Genomic DNA, 27,993 nt, shown 5'->3' with positions numbered 1-27,993 from the left:
ATCGTATATGTAACAAAATAGAAAAAAAACACAAACACTCCTATTGGACATATTTTTCTGGTAATGAATTACCATAAAAAGTTTCTTAATCTCATTCCAGAAATTGAAGAAATCAAGGAAACTGATATTAGAAATACCTTCAATCTGTCAAACTTCTGTGTTTTCTCCATATGCCGGTACCACACTTTTTCTCAGTTTCGCAGAAACTTTGTACAGGAGCATTGGTTCCAGGCATAGATGAGCAAAATTCTACAATTTCAGCAATGTTTCTGAAAGACATTATCAAAAGGAGAAATGCTGCAACATTTCTACCCATCTCATATGAACTTCTTTCTTTTCTTTATTCTATTGTGTGATTTTGCACTAGCAAATTGCTTCACATAAACAAATTCACTGACATGGCTTTGTCATAAATATCAAAATCGCAGTTTTTTTTTTTAATTTTCCAACGAAATCACGAATAAGAGGCATCCCAACAAGAACTGTCAGGACACTGGGAAGGGTGTGAAAACAGAACATCTGCTAACAATATCTATTACCTTTGTGTAAGAGGAACTACCCTATTATAGGTGTATACAAAATAAATTTCCTCCTATCAAACATACTTTCATTCAACTTTGTACAGTAGTTACAGGTAGCATATTAGTTTGGTATACAAACTCTCATTATGTCTGTACATTAAAAAGACTATACCGGTAAGTGCCAAAGAGACAAACAATAAGAAACAGTTTTTTCCTGCGAGACTAATAATGTAATATGTTTTGCACATCAATGGGAGAAGCTAGGGCCTAAATAAAATTACAATAGGACATTATTTTTCTTAGTGGATTAAGCTTGGGACATAAAAACTCTCTCTTTTTTTTTTTTTACTAATTTTCAACGTTATTGAGACTTACTGCCTTGTTTACATTGTCTTCAATTAGCGTAAAATGGAATAAGGACGAATTTTTGCAATTTTTTTTATTTCTTTATGTCAAAAAGTAAATTTAATAAGAGTTTATGTTTTTATTCATGAGTGAACAAATAAACACTTATTGTATTTACTCTTTGATACAAAGAAATAAAAAATAGTAAAAATTCGTCCCTATTCACCCTGTTTTATGGTAACTTTTCTAAGAGATTTTCATGAAATTATGTGCAGTGGTTACATATAGCACATTTGAAGGGTACACGGGAAAAACGATGAAGGTCCATCAAAAATCGAAATTGAGTTAATAATGCTATCTTATAGTGGAAAGGAAGTACTATCATGTGGTCTAGCTAGTAATAAGAAATCATCGTTCTTGACATTCCACTACGTCAATTTCTATTAAATACACACATAACAAAGTATTAAGTGCTTAAACTTTAAATTCGTTTTTCTCGAAACTTACTAAAATGGACCTTGATCATTATTCCCGTGTACCCTTCATTTGTTTTCTATACATCCTCTTATTACGTTTGTGCAAGAAGCACTACCCCACTACAGGAGGGTAGCACATTTATTTTGCATATAAACTCTCGTTATGATTTTAGGAACTACTACCCCATTATAAGAGGTGCATTTTGACAAAATTAGTAACTTTCTCCTATATAACAGATATTCATGAAACTTTATAAATACAATAATTACAGGTAGCACATTTGTTTTGTATATAAACTGTCATTACATTAGTGTAAGAGAAATAACTCTATTATAGGGGGTGCATTTAGACAAATTAAGAATTTTTCTCCTATTTAACATATTTTGAAGAAACTTTGTACAATAATTACATGCAGGCCTACCAGTAACATATTTGTTTTGTGTACAAACGATCATTGCGTTTGTACAAGGTGCAGCAAAGGAATCAGATGGTTTTAGAAGACCGTTTACTGAGCAACATGAGGGATTATGGATATCGATTAGCTGTCGTTTGTTAGGATTTTGATACCATTTTGTGTTGAACACATTCGACTCCCTGCTATATCCTTCAACTTCTGCACTATGTGGTGGCCAGAGGTTGAAATTTTTCAATGACATGTTTGAAAATTTCCATGAAGAGCTTGCAATTCGGCAGAAATAAATGTTGCCATGAATTATGACTTGCCCAAGTTCAGGCATGAAATATCAAAACTAATTTTAAAGAGAAATAATACATAATGCGTAGGATTTATAAAACATGTGTTGTAATAATAGACTATGTAAACTAGATATGAGTAGTGATGTCTACAAAGGCTGAAAGGAATGAAACAAGAAAGAAAGTGAAATTGAATGATACAAGATTTTCACACTGAATGTCACTTTGTTTCGTATTTATACATTAATGCTACAAACAGAAATTTTACTGTGGAGTATCTTCATTTCAGAGTTACATTTTCAGCACTTATCTTAAATAATCATGATAATACAAAATATACCAATATTACAAAAAGTCAAGTCATTTTTCCAATTTACGACATTAAAATATATTTCATTAAAAAGAACCTGACCTTAGGAATGAACTCATTTCTCAACAAACACATCTGTATCATGAAAAGGAGGTGACCAACATTTTCACTCAGAAACAGAAGAGTTCACTTGTTCATGAATAATTGATAACTGATGCGATACAGATGTATGAACCTACTAAGTAACACAATGTTAAATAGGGAGGCATTTATGGTCTGAAACAACTTCCACATCATCCCTCTTCAATTTAAATTGCAAGATACCACCCTCTGTCACTGAAGTTCCCGACACATCCAAGTAACGGAGGCTATTCAACTTCACTAGATACTGAAGACTTGCATCAGTTATTGTTTTATAATTTTTTACTACTAATGTGTGTAGCTGAGGTCTAGAACTTGCTAAGTGTGGTGATATGATCCTTACATATCCTGCGCCATCTGTTTCGCTGTCCTTCAAGACAAATGACATGATGCACAAGTCAGAAATCGTTGACTCACTATTGGGTTCATGATGCGGGAAACGAAATAAACAACAACGAGTCATCTTCCTACGTCTTTGTCTAGCAGCAGTAACACATGGACCACCTGATATGTAATCTGGTGTGGAACTCTTGTCACCTGAGCCATTACCTTTTGTAGGTTCCGAGTCTTTTGATGCAGCACTTTCTTGTTGTCTGACACCTGTTTCCTCTGCGCTATCAGGTGAAGAGTCTTCAATTCTCTGCAATTTACGAACACATTCTTCATCACTATCCTGATGTTTGCTGGTATTATGCAATGCGGGACATAAACGTACGCCCACGGTCATCTCATTTGTTGCATTTGATGCTGTTAGCAGTTCAGGATTCTGAGAAGGAAGAGTACAGTCACTGGAAGAGAACCGACGTTTTGTGCCTCTATTGCCATTTTCGTGCACAGTGTTCGCCGGAGAAGAGTTGCGACTATTTGATACAGATGCAGATTCTCTTAACATACGTGTGTGTTCACGTAGATCGAGATATGATGTCCCAGAAGTGTTATTACCATCACTACTAGAATCTGAATCTTCACAAGGTTGTTTCTGGGGTAGCTTCAGATCTTGTGTGACACAGACAGCAGATGGCCCAGCGGCATTCAACACAACGATCTCATGTGATGTTGAGGCCTGTGGTAAATCTGAATTATCATATTCATCACCCCTCACATCAAGCCCCACTGTTGAGGTGCATGAAGTAGATGCAGAAGCACTGAGTGGCTCACTTCCAATGTCATTTGTGCACTCAGATTGTGACACATGTGACATCTTTGTTTGCCTTGATGAAATAGTGGGCAAGGACTTCATGATTATGTTGGGAGGAGGAAACGAAACGTTTCGATCACATGCATGTGTCACAAGTGCAGCAGGATTATTAGAATTATCATCAGAATCATCATCGTCGTCGTCATCACTGGACTCCATAAAATCCCTGTGAAAGAAGCAATGAAGCATTCAACATAACATCATAAAAAGAATGTAAAATACAGTGAAACCTGTTCAAGACGGAAGTGACATGGTCCTAATTTTTTTTCCGTTGTGGGCAGGTTTCCGTGTTATTCAGGTGTGAAGTTAAAATGGAATATTTTATCATTTGCATAAATGGAAAACAAAATGGCATGCCGCAAATTGTAGGAATTACAAAATATTCCGTTTAACACTACTGACATTAAATCAGCTTCCTGTCACTTATTTAATTGGTGAATGATCTTGATGAAAATCTCATTTCGTGTATAAATTCTATCGTAACTCACTCATTAAAAAACTGTAAAGTTTATTAATTACACTAAATTTAATATCTAACACTATAATATAATATTGTACTGTATATCACAGCACATTATTTAATTGGACTAAGAGCCTGGAAGCCTTGAATTCTGGATTATTTAATTTCTTTGCCAGTTCAAGGGTATTCTTTGCAGAATAGGTCCAGAAATTTGCGTGATCTTTGAAAGGGCAAGAACAATCCACTCCCACAACAGTTCATTTATTTCTATGTAACCAGTTGTTTTCTCTTTCTTTTTATGTCACCATTATTGACCGCAAGCCACTCACTCATGATATGGCCTTTATTTCTGAAAGTGTTAAGTTACATCTGAGTTTTCCATTCATAAATTTCAACATTATTTTCCATACTCGTCGTTTCTCATTTTTCTCGATAACTTTTACTCTATCAATTAATGACAGTGCAACATTTTTACGCAACTTTTTTTATCACAAAATCGCTAATACACTTGCGTTCTACCCAGCTACGACAGTATACAGGGGTGAAGCATTGAACATCTTCGAAGGGACTCGTCTGCCTAGTCAATAGGGTAACAAAATTCATGCCACCAGGCCAACACACCCTCGCACCCTCAAAAATTTTACAAAGAAAACTTGTTTTTATTTTAGTGACCTACTAGTATTTCGTACATTACTTGAAAGCACATACTGTTTCAAAATATAGTTTACATTAAAGTAGTATGTCCAAAATATTATTTCCGTTTTGAACAGTAGCAGACAGTTTCCGTTTCCGCGTTGGACAGTTTCCGTTTTATTCAGGAAAAATTACACATAACACATATGAATTTCGCCAGGACCAATAAATTGTTCCGAAATAGACAGGATTCCGGATTATTCAGGTTCCGATTTGAACAGGTTTCACTGTAATTTCATGTAATTTTAAAACGTTGTAAGAGTGATATGATGTCTTGATGAAATAGTGGGCAAAGACGTCATGATTATGTTGGGAGGAGGAAACGAAACGTTTTGATCACATGCATGTGTCACAAGTGCAGCGGGATTATTAGAATTATCATCAGAATCATCATCGTCGTCATCACTGGACTCCATAAAATCCCTGTGAAAGAAGTGATGAAGCATTCAACATAACATCATAAAAAGAATGTAAAATCATTTCATGTAATTTTAAAACGTTGTAAGAGTGATATGATGTCTTGATGAAATAGTGGGCAAGGACTTCATGATTATGTTGGGAGGAGGAAACGAAACGTTTCGATCACATGCATGTGTCCCAAGTGCAGCAGGATTTTTAGAATTATCATCAGAATCATCATCGTCGTCGTCATCACTGGACTCCATAAAATCTCTATGAAAGAAGCGATGAAGCATTCAACATAACATCATAAAAAGAATGTAAAATAATTTCATGTAATTTTAAAACGTTGTAAGAGTGATATGAGATATTAATACTGCAATGACTGATCAGCATTTTAGAGACACAACACTTTTCGTCACTGCAGGAAAGCCTGAAAGTCCATTTTTCTGAACTGCCATCTATCATTCTATCAACTCTTAATAATTTACATATGAAAAAACAGCGCACCAGTTTTAGTCTAAATCATTGTTACGTAAGTGTCAATGACATCTGAGAGAAGACATGCAACCTGTTACAATTTCTTAGGAGTTCTTTTTTTCTGTAATTATTAAGCAAAAGTTGCAGACTGCACGGTTACTCATTAAAAATCAATTTTTCATATTTTTAGGATTGAAAATGAGTAAAACAAAAGAAGTACAGTGAATCGTCTATTAAACTACCACCATGTAAAACTGGTCTTGTAGAGGAGTGTTGCTTAAGAGGGGAAGATTTTTTACACAGATAATACATTAATTATTGTATGTATATAAAACAGAACTACTGGGAATGTATTGTTAGTTATATTATGTTGTGTAGAGGATTAAAGATCGGGCATTCAACACAAATAATTAACGATGTCGTGAAATTTCATTTTAACTTTGGAAGATATAATACAGTGTTCTTACCAAGTTCTCAGAATTTAATGCATTAAACTTACTTACTTACTTACTTAAGGGTTTTAAGGAACCCGGAGGTTCATTGCCACCCTCACATAAGCCTACCTGAGCAAGATTAATCCAGTCTATACAATCTTATCCCACCTCCCTCAAATCTATTTTAACATTAACCTCCCATCTACGTCTCGGCCTCCCCAAAGGCCTTTTTCCCCTCCAGCCTCCCAATTGACACATTATATCCATTTCTGGATTCGCCCATATGTGATACATGCCCTGCCCATCTCAAACGTCCGGATTTAATGTACCTAATTAAGTCAGGTGAAGAATACAATGTGTGCAGTTCTGCGTTGTGTAACTTTCTCCATTCTCCTGTAACTTCATCCCACTTAGCCCCAAATATTTTCCTCCTTCTTCTTCTTCTTCTTCTTCTCCCTTCAAGGATTAGGTGATATCACCTGTTCCGGTCTCTATCGTCCAGCCACCTCTTGCGAGGTCTACCCAGATCCCTTTTCCCGATCGGGCGATAATTCATTATCTTCTTTGGTAACCTATTCTCTGCCATTCTGTCAACATGATCTTTCCATTTTGTTTTATTTTCTTCTACCATGTCGTGTACTGAGAAAATATTGAGATCTGATCTTATTGTTTCATTTTTTATTTTATCGGCTTTAGTGCATCTTCTTACGTATCTCATAAATTTCATCTCTGCTGATTGTATACGTGATTCTTCTTTTTTTGTTATTGTCCATGATTCAGAGCCATATATAAGAGTAGGTACAGCCATAACTTTATAAAATTTCATTTGAGTTTCTTTTCTCATTTTTCTTCCTAAAGTTCTTCCAATTGTTCCACATATCATCTGAAATCTATTAACTTTCTTCTCAATATCTTTCTCATAATTAAAACTAATATCACATCCTAGATAATTGAAGTGGGATACTTGTTCTAAAATGTAAAATTTTCCTAAGCACCTTATTCTCAAATACCCTTAACCTTTGTTCCTCTCTCAAAGTGAGAGTCCAAGTTTTACAACCATACAAAACCGGTAATGTAACTCTTTTATAAATTCCAACTTTCAGCTTTTTTGAGAGCAGACTGATGACAAAAGTTTCTCAACCGAATAATAACAGGTATTTCCCATAATTATTCTCCATTAAATTTCCTCCCGAGTGTCATCTATATTTGTTACTGCTGCTGCAAGATATTTTAATTTTTCCACTTCTTCAAAAGATAAATTTCCAATTGTTATATTTCCATTTCTTATAATATTCTGGTCACGAGACATAATCATTCTTTGTCTTTTCGGAATTTACTTCGAAACCTATCTCTCTACTTGCTTCAAGTAAAATTCCCGTGTTTTCCCTAATCGTTTGTGGATTTTCTCCTAACATATTCATGTCATGCGTGCTGAGATGAGTTGCCACAAAGACTCAGAAACTGTGTGAGTGCAAAAGGTGATCACTTTGAAAACTGATCAGTGCGAAATGTAGCCAATACATGTTAGTGTTAACATACTAACTGTAAATTAAAATATCTTTAAGCATAGTTCAGTTTTTCATTTTACTAGCTGTAACAGTATTTATAGCAAGACTAGGTATGTAATCATGGTAAAAACATACTCTCTGAAGGGCTGGTCCATACAGGTTGCGTCACCACATAAGCCATCACTGACTTCATTATCAGAAGGGCACTGGAGGTAAAGATGTGTCAGATTGCGTGACCGGTTGAAGCAGCCCACATCACTGTCACCCATTCTTGTATTTCTCAGATCCAAAATCTGCAAACAAGAAAGTATGACGTTACTTCATCATTCAAATACAACCTTGCCATCTAGCAACAAAGTCGAAATACAAGATTTTGTGAAAGAAAGCTAACATAGTTAAATAAAAAAAGAGAGAGAGAGAGAGAGAGTGTGTGCCAGCCCCCTTTATCATCTACCCTGTTCAACATCTACTTGGATGATTTAGTAAAGAACTGTTTTGAGAACATGGGAGGAGTGATAGTACGAGAAGGAAGAATAAAGTGCATAAGATCTGCTGATGACATTATGGCGTTATTAGCAGAAAAGGAGATGATACTAAAGTGTATGCTACTGGAGCTAAATGGAAGCTGTAAGCAGTACGGGATGAAGATAGATGCAAATAAGACGAAGACCATGGTCATAGGAAGAAAAATAAAGAAGGTAAACTTGCGAATTCTAAATGAGGCAGTAGAGCAAGTGGACAGCTTCAAATGCTTGGTGTGTATTATCGCCGCGACCTCATGCTTAACATGTCAGCATCATACAATAATGTGTGGTGTGCTTTTAAAACATAATTTTGCGGACCGACTGTTGCTCTGTAGGTTTCACTCTAAGCCTCACGTTGTCACGTCTACTTCCTCGATAAGAATAAGCACTATGTGTTTTATTGTTAAATGACTATTATTATTATTATTATTATTATTATTATTTCATATACGAGTACATTGACATTCTTAACTCTTAATAATAACTCTTTAATAATAATTTTTAATCACATATCTTAATGTTCGTCCTCAGCACAAGACATTGCAACCTCGGTTTTAGTCCATGTGGATTAGACAAGTAGGTGTCATTTAATAATGGAAGCAGCTTATTTGTTTCAATATTGAAATTGAGGCGAGTGATTGGAGCGGCGACATAAGAAATTGAAAACAATAATGCAATTAAATTTCAAAGACCTGCTGAATGTTATGCACGAGGCCGCTCAAAGACCTGCCGAATGTTAACCATGAGAGCGCGGCGATAATACTATAAACAGTTACATGAGTTGCTGTCAGGAAGTCAAAAGGAGGATAGCAATGGCAAAGGAAGCTTTTAATTGAAAAAGGAGCATCTTCTGCGGACCTCTGGAAAATGAACTAAGGAAGAGACTAGTGAAGTGCTTTGTATGGAGTGTAGCATTGTATGGGGCAGAAACATGGATATTACTACGAAGTGAAGAGAAGCGACTAGAAGCATTTGAAATGTGGATATGGGAGAAGAATGGAATATGTGGAGTAGACAGAGAGAATAAGAAATGAAAGAGTGTTGGAAAGAGTGGGTGAAGAAAGAATCATATGAGGAAACAAAGAGGAAGGCAGACATTAGGAAGATTGGAAAAAGCCGTGTTTGCAGTGAAAGGCCTGCCCTTGGACAGAACATTGAAAGAATGAATAAATGAATGAATGAATGAATGAATGAATGAATGAATACAATTTCTTAAAACATTATGTAAGTTTGTACAATGAAGGAACTTGTGCAATTTGGAAAATAAATTAGGTCTCTTACAATTCTGCTCTGAACAAGTTTTACTCTATATACTTTTGCAACAATTCAGTATAGAATTAAACATATATTAAAGTGTTATTGCGCTAATAATGAGAGGTAATAAGTGGAATGAATCTTTGTAGAATGTAATCTAGCATTGAAAAACAAATGAGTATATCAAAATATGATTTGAGCCTTGCTTGATTATTCAGCATGATATAATTTTAGTATTCAAACTGTGCTATGAATACAATTTCCTCCACAGAGTAATATTTCAAGAGGTAAAGAATTAAATTACAATGTTATTAAAGTAGCACATAAAATGCATCAGTTTCAAAAGTGGGCATAATATGAAAGAGAAGAATATTTAATTTACATTGAGTAGTTACGATATTTTCACAGAATCTTGATATAGTCGCCTAATTTCTTTATTTTTAATATATAGGAGTAATGACAAGATTTACATATACCTTTAGTGAATGGAAACCAAATCTTGCGGCAAGACTTGTATACGCCACACATTCTCCCAACTGAGGACAGCCATCCATTCTCAGTTCTTCCAACTGGTAACATTTACTGATTGACATGAAGTCATGTGGTGAAACCCAGGCACAGTTACTGAGAACTAGAACCTGTGAGAACAGAAAATGTTATATTAATTCCTTTGCTCTAATTTAAAACACTGAGACATATAAAGCACGAGAAAGTAAATATGGCATTCTACACAGCTTCTGAAATCAGTTTTGTTGTTACATTAATAAACAAGTCATGTGATCGTGTGTCTAGATCAGGCCTGCACAAAGTTTGCGCTCTCCGAGCCGGCTCACAGCTCATGAGCGGAATGCAGATATTAGCTGCGCTCTGTATAAGGGTGGACTGGAAGAAGAGGTGGATCTCGTGCAAAATAAACACAAAAGGAAGTACTATTACGAGTGCTTATGAAATGAATTCCCGTTCAGTGTTTGCAAAACTATCTTGGACTATTATTAATTAATAAAGAAGTATTTATTTTACAGAAGTAATAGAAATTCTATAGCTACTTAAATGTACAATAACATTTTGTTATATTTTTATTTATCAGTACATCAAAACGAGGTTTTATGCTGTTGGCAGCTGAAAGGAACAGTAGCCTAATGATCGTAATGAAACATCAGTTACAGATGTTCGATGTCTGCCTTTATTAAAGTTGATTATAGAAAACAGTTGCTCACAAATATAAATGTTGAGCCAAACATAACAATCATTTTCACAGCCAGGCTGTTTAGTCGTGGATATTATTGCTAATGTTTAGTCTTGTAAAACTCAACCAAGCTAGTAGCATTATTCAAACGATCTTTAGCCCTTAGGTCACATTGAAGATCAATAAGTTCGAGCTGTAAATCGTAAAAAGGAAAATGTTATGTTCCATCTTTTAGATTCCTCCATACTGACTGTAGCAGTAGGTAAGCAACGTGAAACAGTTACTGAGAATAGGCCTACACATTGCACTCCACTAGATAACTGAGTCGTCGTTTCCCTCTCCTCTACCTATAACAAGTCTATGTCATTGTGACGTATTTTCCTCTCCGTTTCGGCGAGCGGTAAACACCGCTCTCCCGCTCCGAAGGAGTGCGTGCACTCGTTGAGTGCTGTTTGTGCAGGCCTGGTCTAGATTATGGTGGGTAGATAAAATAGGGCACAAGACAGACAGGAGTGGAGAAATGCACTATATGAAAGAGGAGGGAAAGATAGTGGATTTTCCTACGATCTTCTAGACAGAACCAGAACAACATTTCGAGGGATGATGTTACATGATCAACTCAGCAAATATAGCACACAGAATGGTCTCTCATATTATTAACACATTACAGTCTCTACGCCAAAGTAACACAGACTAGTAAAGAAAATAACACAGTAATCGAAATGAGGCATCACAAGTGTTTGCACTAAATTCTTTTTCAGGGAAAAGAGTAGAAGATTATTCAATTGCCTAAACGAGAGGATTAGTGAGAATGCTTTTTTCTAAGTTTTTGCAAATTGAATATTCCAATTTAAACTTTTAACCATATAATATCTGGGTTTACTACTGACTCACTGAACGGAATTTCGATTCTGTTTCTATATATTTAAAAATACTATCTTTAAGAATGGAGACAGTAAAAACAATGTTAAAAGTTGGATTTTTATTTACTTACTGTAGTAATCCACAAGAAAATGAAATTAGCACTGCATAGCCTTAATATTAAATTTAATTTTTCCCCTAACCAGTTCCGAGGATGACCCATAAATAGGTCGAAACATATAACAAGGTATGTTAGAATTTAACACAAAGTCTTATCATACATATTCCGAAACATTAATAATAAATATACAGAATAACTAAGATGAAGTCTCTTGGTTCTTAAAGGTTCAATCACTCTCCTAATAAATCACCTCAGGCGATAAACTTGTTTAATGTAATTTCAGTATGTAGGCCTATCTTGTTTATATCTAATCTATGTTAGTCTATTTATTTCAATGTCTTGTAAACTGAAAATGTATTATGTATCTTCTTATTTATTGTGTCTTTTGTTAGTTTCATTATTTCTTTGAAAAACTTAAGTGTTAAAATTAAATTCATACTAGAAATCTTATTCTGTGGATGTGTGTGTATGTTTGAATATCTAACGACGAACCTATAATGTGTAATAGATTGTACAGTGAATAAATATGATATGATATGATATATGATATGATATGCAGGGGCGGCTTTTGGGGTAGTGCCAGTGTGCCATGGCACCGCCAATGAAATAAACAAAAAATAATATCCTTAAAAGCAGTTGTAATAGTTTATTTCTACACTTTTATTCGTATTTCATCTGAACGAGCGCGTGCACAGATCGGGACGCACTCTTGTAGCGTTTTTCCGAACTTTGGAGCCACGTCTGTGTGGCACTCCTTACGTCCATATAACACTGTACAAAGGGCTACTGATTCTAGTTTACATATGTTTCTTATGGCAGACTTTGAGCCGAATTCAGTTTGACTCAGTAGTTAATATTCCGCCCGCTAGAGCACAGTACTGCAGAAATTTCGCTAGATGGCAGGGTTGTTGGAGAGGTTAGCTAGAAATCATCAACCGCAGACTTGCACGAAAACACAAGTTAAAGCTCCGCGCCAAATGTTAATGTAATGTTGCCAATTCAAAACTAATGCACATAACTTGGATTTGAATGTGTAAAGTATTATCCGTTTAACTATACTGAATGCAGAGATAGTCATGGTTCTTTTTAGAAAAATAAATATTTTTTTCATATTATGTAACACTGTTTGTTAATGGCCTGTTAAATGAAATGCAAACGTGTTCGTTTATTATCTATATCACTGTTTATCTCGTGTGTTTTTGCCAGTAATTTTATTAGTTATAAAATTGATTTGTATTTGACTAACAATACTGTGAAAGTTTTGCATTATCTATATCTGTAAATTAGTTTCGGAAATGTTATTGTAACTGTTACTAGATGCATTATTAACTATACACCTGGTAAAATAGCTGGTTTAATTAATGTGTTTTATTTAACATAATGCAAACGTGAGCTGTGATTATCAGTTTCACTAGGGTAATTTGCATAAGACCTTTTTTCATTTTTGGCACCACCACCAGAATGCCTCACCGGCTGCCACTGATGATATGATATAATATATGATATGATATATGATACGATATGATATGATATATGATATGATATAATATATGATATATATGATACGATATGATATGATATGATATGATACGATACGATACGATACGATATGATATGATATGATATGATATGATATGATATGATATGATATGATACAATGACATGGTACCTTAATAAATGGTAACATGATGTTCATCATCTGGAAATACGAGTGCTGAGGATCCAAGTCTGAGATAACACACCCTTTCATTGACAGGTGACGAATTGATGTGGGAAACAAATCTAGTCCCAACTGTAAAATACAAAACAGAAAACAATTGCTTTAAAAATGCACGTTTTTACACGATTAGGTATATTCTTTTCCTACACTGCATAAATTTTTAAGAATACGTATTACAATGACTGTAGCATAGAGTTGTAGTACAGACATTCCTCAGTAATGGACAGGACAGAAAGTTCTGTTCAATACAAAGTAGCAATTTTGTAATATGTTCTTCAGAACTAAATTGTTATTACTATGTACAATCCAGTAGATAGGCCTATACTTTCAATCTGTCAAAAGTGGAAGTACTGTAAAGCAAGCTGAAAATTGACAATTTCATTATGTAACGGATGGGACACAATTTAGACATCCACCTTACTACCGAATATTTAAGGTGAAATTTCTGAGATTTTATTTTAAAGTTAGTCTAATACAATGTGAAGAATAAAGTTTTTTTCGTCTTTTATTGTTGAAACCGAATAAATCAACCACCTGCTAATGCACTATTGAAAATCTCGTAACGAAGAGCTGGAACTTTTTCCATTTCAATACCAAACAATGGGTCACAGACTAAAAATTTGTAAACAGCAATAAAAAAAAATAACTGAATTGTTACTAATAATAATCGATTCAAATACAAAGGCATTAAAAATTCCAAGTACCTAATCAAAATACACAATTTACCTGCTTTCTGTGGGTTTAAAACTCTAGTATATCTCATCAATTCTACGTATATCCTTCTAATCTTATCCACAGCATATGAAGTTCTTCACCCCCCAGGGTGTCCACAATTAACCCAGTAGAGAAACTGTCTGTACGTCACAAATTGTAAGACCATGTTCGTGATATTACTTACTTCTTATCTTTCAAAATCTGTTATAGCATGCACCATCTTTGTGTGTATTCGTGTTTGGGATGTCTAGATTTAAAATTACATTAATTAAAGGTGATGTGTCGTCTAAATTCACACCAGTCCATGTTATTTCGTCTACATTCACACACTCTCCTGGCCCAGGTCTGCTGTTGCCTTGTTCCAGGTCTTTCTGATTCAAACATATACGGACAAATATTACCCATATTCATTACGAACATCGAAAAAGATCCTAAATACACACCGGAGCAATTCATTTTGCACCACACCACTCATTTAAATGAGAAGGATTTGGCTTAGCGAGAGGCAAGTCACCTGTGACGTCACGGCCTGAAATGCCCTGCATTACTTACAGAGATATTTCTTGTTCTATGAATCGCACAGATTTCCTTTTTTTCCAGCTGTTCTTATCAAAGCATGGTCTTTACAATGCATTTCTTAGTGAAAATTGAATTTTAAATTGCCAGCTCCTTTAAAACATCTCCAACTTACCTCCAATGCTGATCCAAAATGTTCATCTAAGATTAAAGTTTCAAGCTCAGGGCATTTTTCACTGATCTTCTCCAAGAGTTGTGGTGTGAGGACTTCTTCCCTCCACTGAGGATCTGGAGCTTCAGAGACGAATCCTCTCAATGCAATCAGTTTTGTAGTCCTTTTGAAGTAGTATACATATTTTAAAAGTTCATCACTCTTCAGTTTATTAGGACGAAAATCGATTTCTTTCCACAAATTTTTGTCTTCTACTAAATGTGCAAAACGTTCTGTAATCCTGTAATTTCAAACATGAGAGAAAAATGACACTTCAGAATCTAGAATATTAAAAATTACCGTAGGTTTGAGAGAAGAGATTCTGATTTTACTGTTTTGGAATGTTTGATCAGTTCAGAGAAATGCTTTTAAACACTGCTGATACATGGCACGTCTCCAAGTCAGGTACACCAACTACCAAGAGTATACAGAACTACACGTGTTTCTGTTATAGCTACTCTGCTCATAAGTGTTCTGCTATTAAATTATGTTACTTGATGCTTCGTACATTATATGTCTTCTAGACAACCACTAAAAAGTGTCCAAAATTAAGTTTCTAGAGCTTTCGTACATTACACTTGCAGACAGCCACAAAAAATGTGTCCAAAATAAGTTCGTCATTAATTTGCATAATAATTAATCAGTCAAGACAAAACTGGAGACCATGATAGAAGCAACAGGAGGGCAGTACCAAGCCATAAGATAAAAGGGATATAAGCAAGACAACAATAATGACCATGTACAGTACAGTGTACCTACCTACTTACCCTGAGCCACAGCACAGAGTTGTGGGCACTGTCAAGCAAACATTGTAACCAACTTCTGGTAGCTGAAGTGAGATATTATCTGAGATGGATGGAGCAGAAGACAAGATGAGATCGAGTTCGCAACCAGAGCATTAGTTCTGCTTTTAATGTCAAGCTTCTCTAAACAATGACACAGAGCCTTCAAACAAATATAATATTCATCCAGCATACTATTTGCTGGCAGAGTAGCAAAGTCAAGCATATAGATTGCTCATGCAAATTTCAATTACAATAACTACCTGCCTCTGTCGTGGACGATGTTGGAAATGATGTCCTTGTACTGCCATACATCTCACATCTTTTAAGAAAATTTATATTAACACACATTAGTTCTTCTGAAATTGCTAAAATTTTCCCTCTTATATTATCTTCCAACGTATGCAGGTTACTCCAATACACTTTATTTTTTTAGTTACCCCTAAATATGGTACAAATCGCATACAGTATGATCTGGGGATTGCACAAGCCATATTTCCTTACTGATGAACCTATCTTAAAAAATTTCCGCAATTAATGCTAACGAGAGATCAGCTGTATGAGCTGAAGTGGAGTCTTGTTTAAAAATGCCTGAGTACATTTATTTTAATGTCAGATAATTCTTCTAGGAATGGTGTGATCATGTTATCCCTGAACCTCTGTGCATTCACGGTATTTAAAAATATATATTGGGTCTATAATTCTGTCATAGGAACTGGTTAGAGGATATGCTTCTCTGCTCATTCTGCCCGCACTTCAGCAGATGAATGTTCATTTGAAGGATTTGTAGAAGAGGTGCAGCTCCGAGAGTTCAGACACTTTACAACGATGCCAGAAACACGAAGTGGGAAGCACAAACCACACCCAAATAGACTCATGTCAGACTTATCTAATAGTCTTTGCAACATTACTCAATGTGAGAGGTGACAAAGACGGATTTTTACTAAATACTTAAAATGATCTTTTACAACAATATTATCAATTCCATTATTAAATACAAATGATGCACAAGCAGTGGCGCCAACTTTTGGAAAACACTGGGTGGGCTCAAACATTTGAGGTATAAGTTAAATAAATCTCAAAAGTATAATGATAACATGACAAATTATGGGTGAGCTCAGATCCCACGAACCCATATAAGTTGGCGCCACTGCACAAGTTTATTACTTTACTGCTACTGCAAGTTTGTATAAAGTTCCTTTTTCATTATATACACTCATCTTCACATAGTCTCACAACAGTGTGTCCCCACTGTCGGGTATTAGGCTGATTATCACCTGTAACTAATAGGAATCGAACCTGTGACCTGATTTGCAGCACACCTTAACAGAGGCACTACAGCATGCCCCTTTGTTTGTCATGGGCTAACAAAATTCACAAAAATTATTTAATACATACCTGCTGAAGTTGTGAAGTTCAATAGGACCCAAGTATTTCATTATGCATAAAAGAACATCATCTGGTAACAACAGCAGATTTGCCATTGCCTCCAACGTATATCTTGGGACATCATCTTCGTCAGCAACATCGCCCACAGGTTCACATTTGAAGTGTTTCGGCTCAGAGACCACATCCATTTTCACTTCTAAACATTTCAAGTGAACATCCACTATACAAAATGCGATGTTGAAATTCGAAACATATTATTAAAAGCCACTGAACAAAATTATAATGCAGTTTAATTATTCTAATGTTACAAGGGGAAGTTGTGGAAACACAATATTTCAATGCAATCCATACCACTTTGTGGGGCTTGAAGAGCTGACTCCAACACAGAGCAGCGTATGTTACCAATTTTAGAAAAGTGACTTTTTAGAACTGTGCTTTTGCCAGGATTACCTACTATTCATCAATTGCATCTGTTATGCCTACAGTGGGCACAGATGAGTTGGTAATATCAGACTAGTAATATGGGGAACCAGATTCGAATTTCTGTATTTCCACTTTTTACAGATTTCTAGTGTGGACCAAACTATGAATCTTGACGATTGGTACATGCGAGAAATGTGTTTAAAATGCTCAAATTTATAAAGTCAGTTAAACATATTTTGCTTTCTTATGTGGCCTTTCTTAGTTTAAAATTACAAGATTAACACCAAAGAATTTTTTTAAAATACTGTGCGCAATGTATTTCATGTACCTAGGTGAGATTATATTACTGAAGAAGAAACATAAACGTGACACTGGATCAGCTTGTGGTCTGTAAGAGGCTGGGGAGAGACGACTGCATATCTGCCAGCAATTTTATGAGTTGATATCGAACTTGCAATTATGTTTAAAGAAATTAATGCTTAAAAGTGACTACATTGTATATTATTTGTAGATATATTTTCTTTCTGTACCGTCTTATACAGATATTACTATTATTTATTCTGATGATGCCATGAATTCATTATACTGCTTTTCCCTCTATCCATCATGGATGCACCAATCAAACACAAGTTAAATGAACAAGATCCCAATAAGACATTGAATTTTTGTAATTGGATTTTAGAGAAAGTAAATTCTGATGAAATTCATCAGACATTATTTGATGAGGCCTATTTTCATTTAAATGGACACGTATCCTCACAAAATTATTGGTATTAGTCAGGAGAAACCCAATCTTGTACTCGAAATACCTTTGTACGGTGAAAAAATAGGTGTGTGGTGTGCAATGAATGGACACAGAATTATTGGGCTTATTTTCACTCCGGGCACAATTAATAGCGAGCATTATGTGAATGAGATTCTTGACCCATTTTTAGATGAAGTGACTTATGGAGAACGTTCCTGTGTATGAATAATTTCAAGGGAAAAATTGTTCCGGGGCCAGGTATCGATCCCGGGACCTCTGGTTGAACGTACCAGCGCTCTGCCAACTGAGCTACCCGGGAAATCCACCCGACACCGTCTCAACTTTTCCCTTTATATCCACACAACTCGTGTGGGCTGACTAAGCGCCAGAGACCCATATCGAGTGCACACAAACTCTGTGTGACTTGGAATTGTGGTTTTCTGTTAACGTACACAGTGGCGTATATATTATACAAATCTAGTCTTTCAGGGGCTCCCTGTAAAGCAGATTTGAATAATTTCAAGGGAAAAATTGTTCCAGGGCCGGGTATCGATCCCGGGACCTCTAGTGGTCCAGAGGTCCCGGGATCGATACCCGGCCCCGGAACAATTTTTCCCTTGAAATTATTCAAATCTGCTTTACAGGGAGCCTTACCTGAAAGACTAGATTTGTTCCTGTGTATATTTCCAACAAGCCATTGTCACTGCACATACTGCCACTTAAAAATAAGGTTTATACGAAAAATCCACATACAATAAATGAGCTTAAAGACTATATAAGAGCTGAAATCGAGTCAATCAGTGAAGCAGAACTTCTTAAAGTAATTAACAATTTCATAAGAAGGTGTCAACAGTATGTAGCAGTTGGTGGGGGACATTTTCAACACCTACTTTGAGTTGGATAAGTACAAATTCCTAAACTAAATGTTTCAGTGCCAGCAGACAGGGTGGCTGCTTGGCCGCAGATAAGCTCCTAGCGGCAGATGACGGGAAAATGAAAACCGCGTGGCTAAACAAAACAGTGTCACTGTATGTTTCAACAGATAGGAGTACAGTTATTAATGTTGTAAAAGCGGAGTTCACACATGTCCAAATTTGCGGATGTTTTTTTTTTCATCTTAGCCAAACATTTTAGAAGGACTATCTGAAGAATATCACAGGGAAGAAAATGAACAACTAAGAACACAGTTCCACTTATTGGCATTGGCTTTCGTTCCAGGGGACGATATTTTAGAAGCTATTGTTCTGCTGATAGAAAATATAGATGATTTATCTTTTGTAATCTTTAACTATGTTGAATATAACTATATCAGAGGTCGTAGACGTGGTAGAGGACACCAACAACCAGTTTTCCTTTCAAATATCTGAAACTCTTCTCAATGTACCGTACTGTTATCACAATTTACCGAGAACAACTAATACTTATGAAGCATGGGATAGGAGAATTAATAGCCTACCTTGATGGCAAAACCACATCCTTCATTTTTGCATGTTCTTCAACAGCTACAGGATGAGGTAGTGATAATTGATCGGGATATCGAAAGATTGCAGTCTGGCTTCTCACCCACCAAGAAGAAGAGAAAAATTTCTAGGATTGTGGAATGCTATGAGAACTATAAGAATAGTGACGATATTCTTGGTTATCTGCAAGCGATTGGCCACAAAATTGCTGGAAACTTTTTGTTGTAAAATTGTACAACCCACTCTGAAAGAATACAAATATTTATCTGTGACCATCTATGCCGTGTTGAATTTTCTCATGATGAAAAGCACCATTGTGACTATTTTGCAATGTGACTACTTGTCCAACATGACCAAAACACACAGTGTGACTATAATACCACAGTCTAGTATATACAGTCATGAAGCTCAATACGTAGGAAATATGCATCCACAGATAGTTGCTAACCACTAAGATCGCTACTATTTCTCATCACAGAAAATACGAAATAGTACCAGCACAGTCTATTGTTCCTAGTACTCTCATCACCTCAAGCTTCGTGACTGTAGCCCATATACTAGACTGTGATAATTAGACATAGGATTTTTAGGCACTAAAAATTGCAGTTTTAGGCACCTAAAATAAGCTCAAAATTTGTAAAATTAGGCTCTATTTTAATGAAAATAGCCATTTTAGGCACATCAAGGTATCATAGTTATTTCTTTCACTGAAATGTTTAGTTATACACTAAAATACGCACAAAAAAGTATGTTTAAACATTAAAAAAGAATACTATATTATATTTATAAACAGAGCTGCACAAATTTAATATATTGAAACTAATGAAATAATGATTATTGATATCAAGATTACTCATTTTAAGTTATTGAAATTCAGTTCCATGCTCAGACTTTATTATAATTATCTGCATAGTACACCACCAGAATTTTTTCTAAATTCTCCACAGTTAACCTTTGCCTTTTGTCACTGAGAATCATTTTGAAAGCAGAAAAACTTCTTTCAACCGAAACTGATGTGAGAGGCGCAAATTTTAAATTAGGTACAATAGAAACATCAATACTTACTGGAACATTTACACTTTCCCCCGATATCACTCTTGATACTTTTTCCAACAATGAAAATCCTACATTCTTATTTAATACGTTGTCCCACTTATTTTTAACTTTTTTCCCAGTTTCGCCCAAAGCAGAATGTATGTTCACTTGAGCTTCCTTTACTATTGCTATTTGGCTACAAAGAGATTGTTTTTCACGTTCTAATTGTTCAATGCTTGCAGGTATGAAAGAAAAGTTTGATGTTATGTAGGCAATATCGTTTTTCACTCGTGAGTCATTCAGACAATCTTTCACTGCTTTCACACACGCTGCACTATCAGTTTCAGGTAATTTATCAATAACTGTGACCACTTCTTTAAAATACTTAGAATAATACACCACTGACTGAATCCAGGTTCCCCATCGTGTAACAACTGGCTGAGGTGGGAGTGGGATATCTGGAAAGTTTTCTCTGAATATTGAAATCCTGGATGGGGCTTTACAAAAACATTTTTTTGTGTTAGAAATAAACGAATTGACAAGAGGAAATTCATTCCGGATTGTTTCAGAAACCCTGTGAAGGCAATGTGCTAGACAGGTTACATGCGTGAGGTTAGGATAAAATGTTTTAAGAAGTGGAGCTGCAGCAACCATGTATGAGGCAGCATCAGTACAAAACAACAGAACTTTAGAATCGTCTATATTACCTGAGTATAAAGACTGTAGGCCTTTATTTACAAAATAAGCAATGGCTTGGCTATTCACTTTCGAAAGTTCCTTAACACATACGAGGTGTGGAATCGAAGGTCCATCAGGACTAAGTTTTCCTACTACCATATTTGCTATATACCTATTCATAGGATCTGAGGTTTCATCCACAGAGACCCATATGTAAGAATCACCTATATCCTCCCGAATGGAAGCTAAAGTTTCATTGTATATTCTGTCTAAGTAATTTTTTCTTAGGGTCGACTCAGATGGGATATTTTGTTTGCAGTATTTTTGTAAAAACTGTCTTAAAACCGGATTTTCAATTGCATTCCAGGGAATGTTAGCAGCCACAAACGCTCTGGTTAAATCAGCATAGAAATTGCTGCTGAGATTGGATGAAGTAGGCTGTGTTAGTAAAGTTTGTTGCAGTTGATTTTTCTGCTGAGCTTTAGCCTTATGAGCCGCTCCTTGCACATGCTGCTTTAGGTGGCACTTCTTTTCTTGCGAAATCTAAAAATGTAAAGTAAACTGAATTAAAATAAAATCCTAATTGTTGTATTGCCGTATTTCTATCACAAAGTTAGTGGGTTCGAACAATCAAAATTTTAATGACCTGCAAATACTTTAACTATCGGAATTTAAAAGGTTAAAGTGTAGTGGTCTTAAAAAGAATTATACCTCAGGATAGCTCAGTCAATGTATAAATATTATAGGGCTACTCATTAAAATTAATAGAATTTATATATTTCAACTATTGTTACATACCTATTTGCTACAAATCTTGCAGAATATTATTTTTCCACCATAAGTGAATTCTGAATATTCTGTTAGCCATTGCCGGATCAATGTAGATTTTGCACTTATATTTTTCGGCATTATCGCGTTAAACTTCACAGGAAAACGTCCTACCGCTCAGAACTTCTCAACACAAATAAGGTGAGGGAAAGAGCAACTGTTAACGAGCATTCAAATGAACCGTTGTTATTGAGATTCAATTGGACAAAAATACAAAGTTCCACTTATTGTTGCATTTCCTGGTAGTGTTAACACTAGGAGGGCCATTCTTTTAAATATTTTGTAACGGTTTACCCTACTAATTCGCAGTTTTACGACTTTTCATAAATATTTCAAAAACACTCTTTCTCCAAAAATTGTAATTTTATGACACTCTGAAAGGCAGTACAGCTAATCGGTTTCAGACCGAAAACAGTCATTTTTATAGTATAGTATATCTCTGAATCGGTAGCAGCACATGTTGTGATTGTTGCCTGATTCAAAACTAAGGTTGGTTCTTTGTCGGCATTTATGCCTCCAAACATGTTAAATTCGGTGAAATCTATTGCGAGTGTCGTGAAATTCAAAACATTTTGTTTCCTTTATCAATGGTTTCATGGCCGGTGTGAAGCAAACTTTCCACTTTTTAAATGCCTTAAATTTCGCAGTGAATGCATGTATAAATTATAAAAAGTAAGAGTAAAATGCGAAACTTTACAGTGAGCTAGGCATTTTTAGGGGAATATTAACAAATTAGGCTCTAATAACCGTTTTAGGGCATTTTAGGGCACTATAAAACTCTTTGAATACCTTTCAATTTCCATGAAACACAAATATTAATAATTATTTTTACTTTTCTCCTAAAGAAACAAAATAGGCATTTGCCCTAGAATCCGATGTCTGGTGATAATACTAGGACTAAAACAATGTGTTTATCTATACCTGTGAGTCCACACCTGTGGAGTAACGGTCAGCGCGTCTGGCCGCGAAACCAGGTGGCCCGGGTTCGAATCCCGGTCGGGGCAAGTTACCTGGTTGATGTTTTTCCCGGGGTTTTCCCTCAACCCAATACGAGCAAATGCTGGGTAACTTTCGGTGCTGGACCCCAGACTCATTTCACCGGCATTATCACCTTCATTTCATTCAGATGGTAAATAACCTAGATGTTGATACAGCATCGTAAAATAACCCAACTCTATACCTGTGACGAAATTTCCGGTGGCGAAAACCCATAGATACATTAGAGGCAGACAAAATATTCTAAACCATTCCTCCTATCGATATGAGAATGTCCACACCTGTGGAGTAATGGTTAGAGCGTCTAGCCGCGAAACCAGGTGGCCCGGGTTCGATTCCCGGTCGGGGCAAGTTACCTGGTTGAGGTTTTTTCCGGGGTTTTCCCTCAACCCAATATGAGCAAATGCTGGGTAACTTTCGGTGTTGGACCCCGGGCTCATTTCACCGGCATTATCACCTTCATCTCATTCAGACGCTAAATAACCTAAGCTGTTGATAAAGCATCGTAAAATAACCTAATAAAAAAAAAAGATATGAGAATGAGGATTTTCTCGACTCACCATTTGTGGAATTCAATTAACGCCAATTTATTTTCATATTTCGTAATATTTTGGTAGAATTTTTGCATTTTATGAAAATCTTAATATTTTGCTAATCTGGCTTTCAGATATAGCTCCCTGCGAAGCTGACTTGAATAATTTCAAGGGAAAAATTGTTCCGAGGCTGGTTATCGAACCTAGAACCTTTAGCTGAGTGCGCCAATGCTCTACTGATTGAGCTACCTGGCTCAATTTTTCCCTTTCTATCCACATACCTCAAGTGGGCTGACAAGACGTCAGAGACCCAACATTGAATTCACAAAAACTCTGTAGGCCTATGACTTGAGTGTGGTTTTCTGTTAGCGAACAGTGACAACCCATTCCACCAACAACATTGCATAACATAAATCACTGCTCATGCTGTTCATATGAAATAAACATATAAAAATATGAATGCTGCTATGAACTACGCAAAATATGAGTGACAAATCTGTGGAAATCTTAAATTCATAGTGTTACTTCTAGGAAAGCCGAATGGTTTCACCAAATTTGACTGTTTTCTATGTGAGTGGAACAGTCGAGCTAAAGAGAAACATTACTTAGTAAGAAAAGGAAATGGCTGTCAAATATTAAGCACAAGTTAAGAGAGAAAGTTTTCCTACCACTGCTTCATGTTAGGATTAATGGAAATCTTTGTAGAGGATATGATAACGATAATATTTATTGTCATCTACATCTACATAACAGTTATGGTGTACCACCACATTTCTGTAGACGGGTTCCATCATAACTTTTTATTACATTTTCCTGCAATTAATATGAAACCTACTTCTTCTTCTTTCTTCTTCTTTCTTGGCGCTACAGCTCATTGTGAACCTTGGCCTCTTCCACGATTTTCCACCAGTTGTCTCGATCCTGCGAAATTGCTTTCCAATTCCTATATCCCATCTTACATATGTCTTCCTCAACTCCAAACAGCCATCTTATTCTTGGTCGTCCACGGCTTCTTTGGCCCCCAGGATTTCCATTTAATATCCTGTTAGGAATTTCTACGTCATTCATCCGTGCCACATGCCCAGCCCACCTTAATCTTGCTGCTTTTACTGTTCTTCTAATAGGCGGATATGAAACCTACACAGTCTGTTTAACTAATACAATAACTCCACTAATCCTAATATTAACTTAACTCCAAACAATCCATTTCTTCTTACTGATCTTAAATATCTACCATTTGCTATTACTCCTCCCAGATCACACTCCACTTATGGTCCTTCCTGCATTCTATTCCTCCTAACATAATTTATCTATAATTATGGGTTTCCTACATCTCATCTTACACTTCCTTTTACATTTTATACATTTCAAGTCATTGCAAAATATACTATTGTTCATCATTATTCTCTCAAAATATCATTATTAAATATTTTAACTGTCTATCCTATTTAAAATCACTATACTAAGATTTTTCTAACTCCCCTCCCTAATTATTAAAAAATAAAATCGTGTAGAGGATATAAACAGAGGAGACAGAGGTTTCCAACACAATCATCAGTGTCCTCTTTGAGTCATAACCTTCCCTTGAAGTTCCTGTTAGTCTTCTCTATTCCGTGCTAATGCTCGCCAATTTGTACCTTCCAATAAGTGGGGGTTTTCAATAATTGAAAGATATTTCAAAGATTAAGTGAAGCTAAATAAGACGGATTGTCTCACAAATCCATTATATGATGTAAGACAGTGTTATTGGACAATAAACCAGCATGTGTGGATTTAAAGACTGTACAGTAATATTCTAGAAATTTAAACGATGAAAATGCAGAGAAATGAGAGCATGTTAAAGGCATATAACATTTTCTGGTGCAATATGTCACTGAAAATACAATTCCGACAGTCTCACTTGGACTTATTTCCTCCCAACCTGGGTGCTATGAGTGATGAACACAGGGAAGGTTTTCATTAGGATACTGCTGTCACAGAAAAATGATACAGAGGAAAGTGATCACCTAGTAGCCTATGTTAGCAGACAATTGCTGACAGATAATTACGGCCATTCCTGATATAAGTTACGGTACAAGCAGAGTTCTAGAAACTGAAAAAAGTAAAATCAAGCATTCTTTTCACATTTCTGCATGACAACCAAAAACGTTTTCACTACAGGTAATTATAGCTGCAATTATTTACTTACGCACACTTAGTATTTTATAATAAGCCTACTGTTTACCTTCATGAAGTAGGCTACTAGCACAGGCAGTTATGAGGATATTTAAATTAGGGCTTTTTGTGACAAAGTTAAAGGCATATTTCCAGAGAAGCATACCATAAGGGATTTTCGATATGAATTTTGCATAGCCCAATTATAGAGAATCATCTGTTTTCATTCCAGTGCAATTACATAAGATGGAAATTTGTTGTTCCATGTAATGCAGGTATTATTAAATGACGCCATGTTAAAGGCCAAAGACCACTTTCTGGAACAAAGGTGAGTAGAATAAGCCTCAGGCTGCAGTGCAAGACTTCGGGTCCCTCCTCTGTACAAGAGAGAAAAAAAAAGTGAGTAGAAATTGCTTCCTATTGGCTATGTCCAATTCGGAATGTAATTTTGTATTTGTTGGGGAGGGGGTACACCCGCTTGGAGCTGTCGCCTCCAAATCTCCACTAGAGTATAATGAAAATTAAAAAAAAAAAAAACATTAAAACCTATGAAATAACTAAGGGAAACAAGTGGTATTTCCAGTGAGATTAATTTAGTGGAGCAGAATGAATCTGAGAGAGGTAGAACTTAAGTTTACAAATCAAATTAATTGATTGTTTTAATAAATAAACTTATGTTGTAAAATAAAATTACTACTGTCAATTTTACATTACCTAATCCACTATGAAAACTATCATTTAAATATTCTCTATAAATGCAATTCATGAACATTATAACACCAGGTGAACTATTTAAGAATTTTGTGAAGGATTTAAAGTCATGCATATCCAGTGCACGGAGTCATCGTTAAAAGCGAAGAAATAGACCGCACACACTTACAAAATTTCGTCTGTAAACTCAAGACAACGAACACGTAAAGGGGAGTACAAAACCGGCATACGACATAACATCGTATTATGATTAATTACCGTATTTTCTGTGTCTTGTATTACGATAAAGTTTATATACTACCGCTTCTACAATTTCAAAATACTCCATCCGTAACCGATGAAAATACGTAACTATTTTATAAAAAGAAATGAGTTCTATCTCCAATGAGATGAGGTTAACTCGAGAGGCTGTCATACTTTGGTTCCCTAAAATTCCCTAGATTTTATATCGAGTTCGTGCTAACTTAATTCCGGAAATTAGTTTGAACAGATATCTTTCCCATGGGATCATAAAATTGTAAACAGATTACATTGTAATGAACTGTCCCAGTTTCAAGCCCAAACTTCCAGTTATTCCTTATCGGTACGGACAGTTTTATACCGAGAAATGTCAAACCTAACATTTTAAAACTACACCCCTATTTCATACCATCAATACTGCAAAATAATTACAAATATAGGTAAATGAAATACACAGTATAATGGTTTGCACTATATAAATATAAACATTGGATATGAATCTTTGTACATTGTGTATTATTGCATGTTTCAATATTAATCAGAATTTCACTATACTATTTCAATTGGTAACGGGTGTAGTTATTCGCTATCCCAATTTATTTTAGGTTACTGACCAGTTTCACCACATCTTCCTAAGTTTTACGATTCAGCGTCATTCACAACCTCAAAACAGAGACCACTCAAGGATGCCATAGACGAAACCCTACGTATACTTCTCACCAAAGACACAGATGTCACTATAATATCGTAACTTCGAAATCAGATGTATGTAATTATTAATGCTGGTTACAGAACAATAACATCGTGATCGTATAAACTTTAAATTAAGACTTTTTCTTCTTCGGTCCATTATGTGTCATGTACGGATTTATTTGTACTGAAAAAGTCAATACACGAGGTCGGAGGTTAAACACGACAAAGAGACCGGCGTAGCTCAGTCGGCAGGGTGCATTCCTGCCGATCCAAAGTTGTGTTCGGGCGCGGGTTCGAGTCCTGCTTGGGCTGATTACCTGTTTTTTCCGAGGTTTTCCCAACAGTAAAACAAATGTCGGGTAATCTAGGGCGAATAAGTTCTTCCAAAACATCATGCATTAATGATAGGGTCTTTAGGAACTCAAAAGATTCCATGCGTTTATATAGTCCTCTAAATTTTATTCTTTCATTAGCTGTTCGTTTAGTATTAGAAGCTGCTTCTCTGAAATTGGTAATTAATGCTAAATATGCATTTCACACTGTAGACACAGATCTAAAAC

The 27,993-nt window shown here is 35.6% G+C and overlaps 1 protein-coding gene across 4 annotated transcripts; it reads right to left on the bottom strand.

The window, feature by feature from the left end:
* Window positions 1-27,986, bottom strand: LOC138707439 (serine-rich adhesin for platelets). 4 transcript variants are annotated; one of them, XM_069836853.1, is made up of 7 exons: window positions 27,751-27,986; window positions 16,947-17,133; window positions 14,731-15,007; window positions 13,275-13,397; window positions 9,914-10,075; window positions 7,795-7,952; window positions 1-3,851 (listed from the first exon to the last, which is right to left on the bottom strand). In XM_069836853.1, the coding sequence occupies exons 1-7, from the start codon at window positions 27,866-27,868 to the stop codon at window positions 2,600-2,602; spliced, it is 2,277 nt and encodes a 758-aa protein (XP_069692954.1). In that variant the 5' UTR covers window positions 27,869-27,986; the 3' UTR covers window positions 1-2,599. The 4 variants fall into 4 exon arrangements, with proteins under 4 accessions (XP_069692954.1, XP_069692955.1, XP_069692956.1 ...); XM_069836854.1 differs by lacking the exon at window positions 27,751-27,986 and adding an exon at window positions 24,471-25,765; XM_069836855.1 differs by lacking the exon at window positions 27,751-27,986 and adding an exon at window positions 19,562-19,660.
* Between the last annotated feature and the right edge of the window lie 7 nt (window positions 27,987-27,993).

The sequence above is a fragment of the Periplaneta americana genome, chromosome 10 (assembly GCF_040183065.1).
Source record: "Periplaneta americana isolate PAMFEO1 chromosome 10, P.americana_PAMFEO1_priV1, whole genome shotgun sequence".
NCBI lineage: Eukaryota > Metazoa > Arthropoda > Insecta > Blattodea > Blattidae > Periplaneta > Periplaneta americana.
This window is presented reverse-complemented; position numbering and strand designations above follow the sequence as displayed.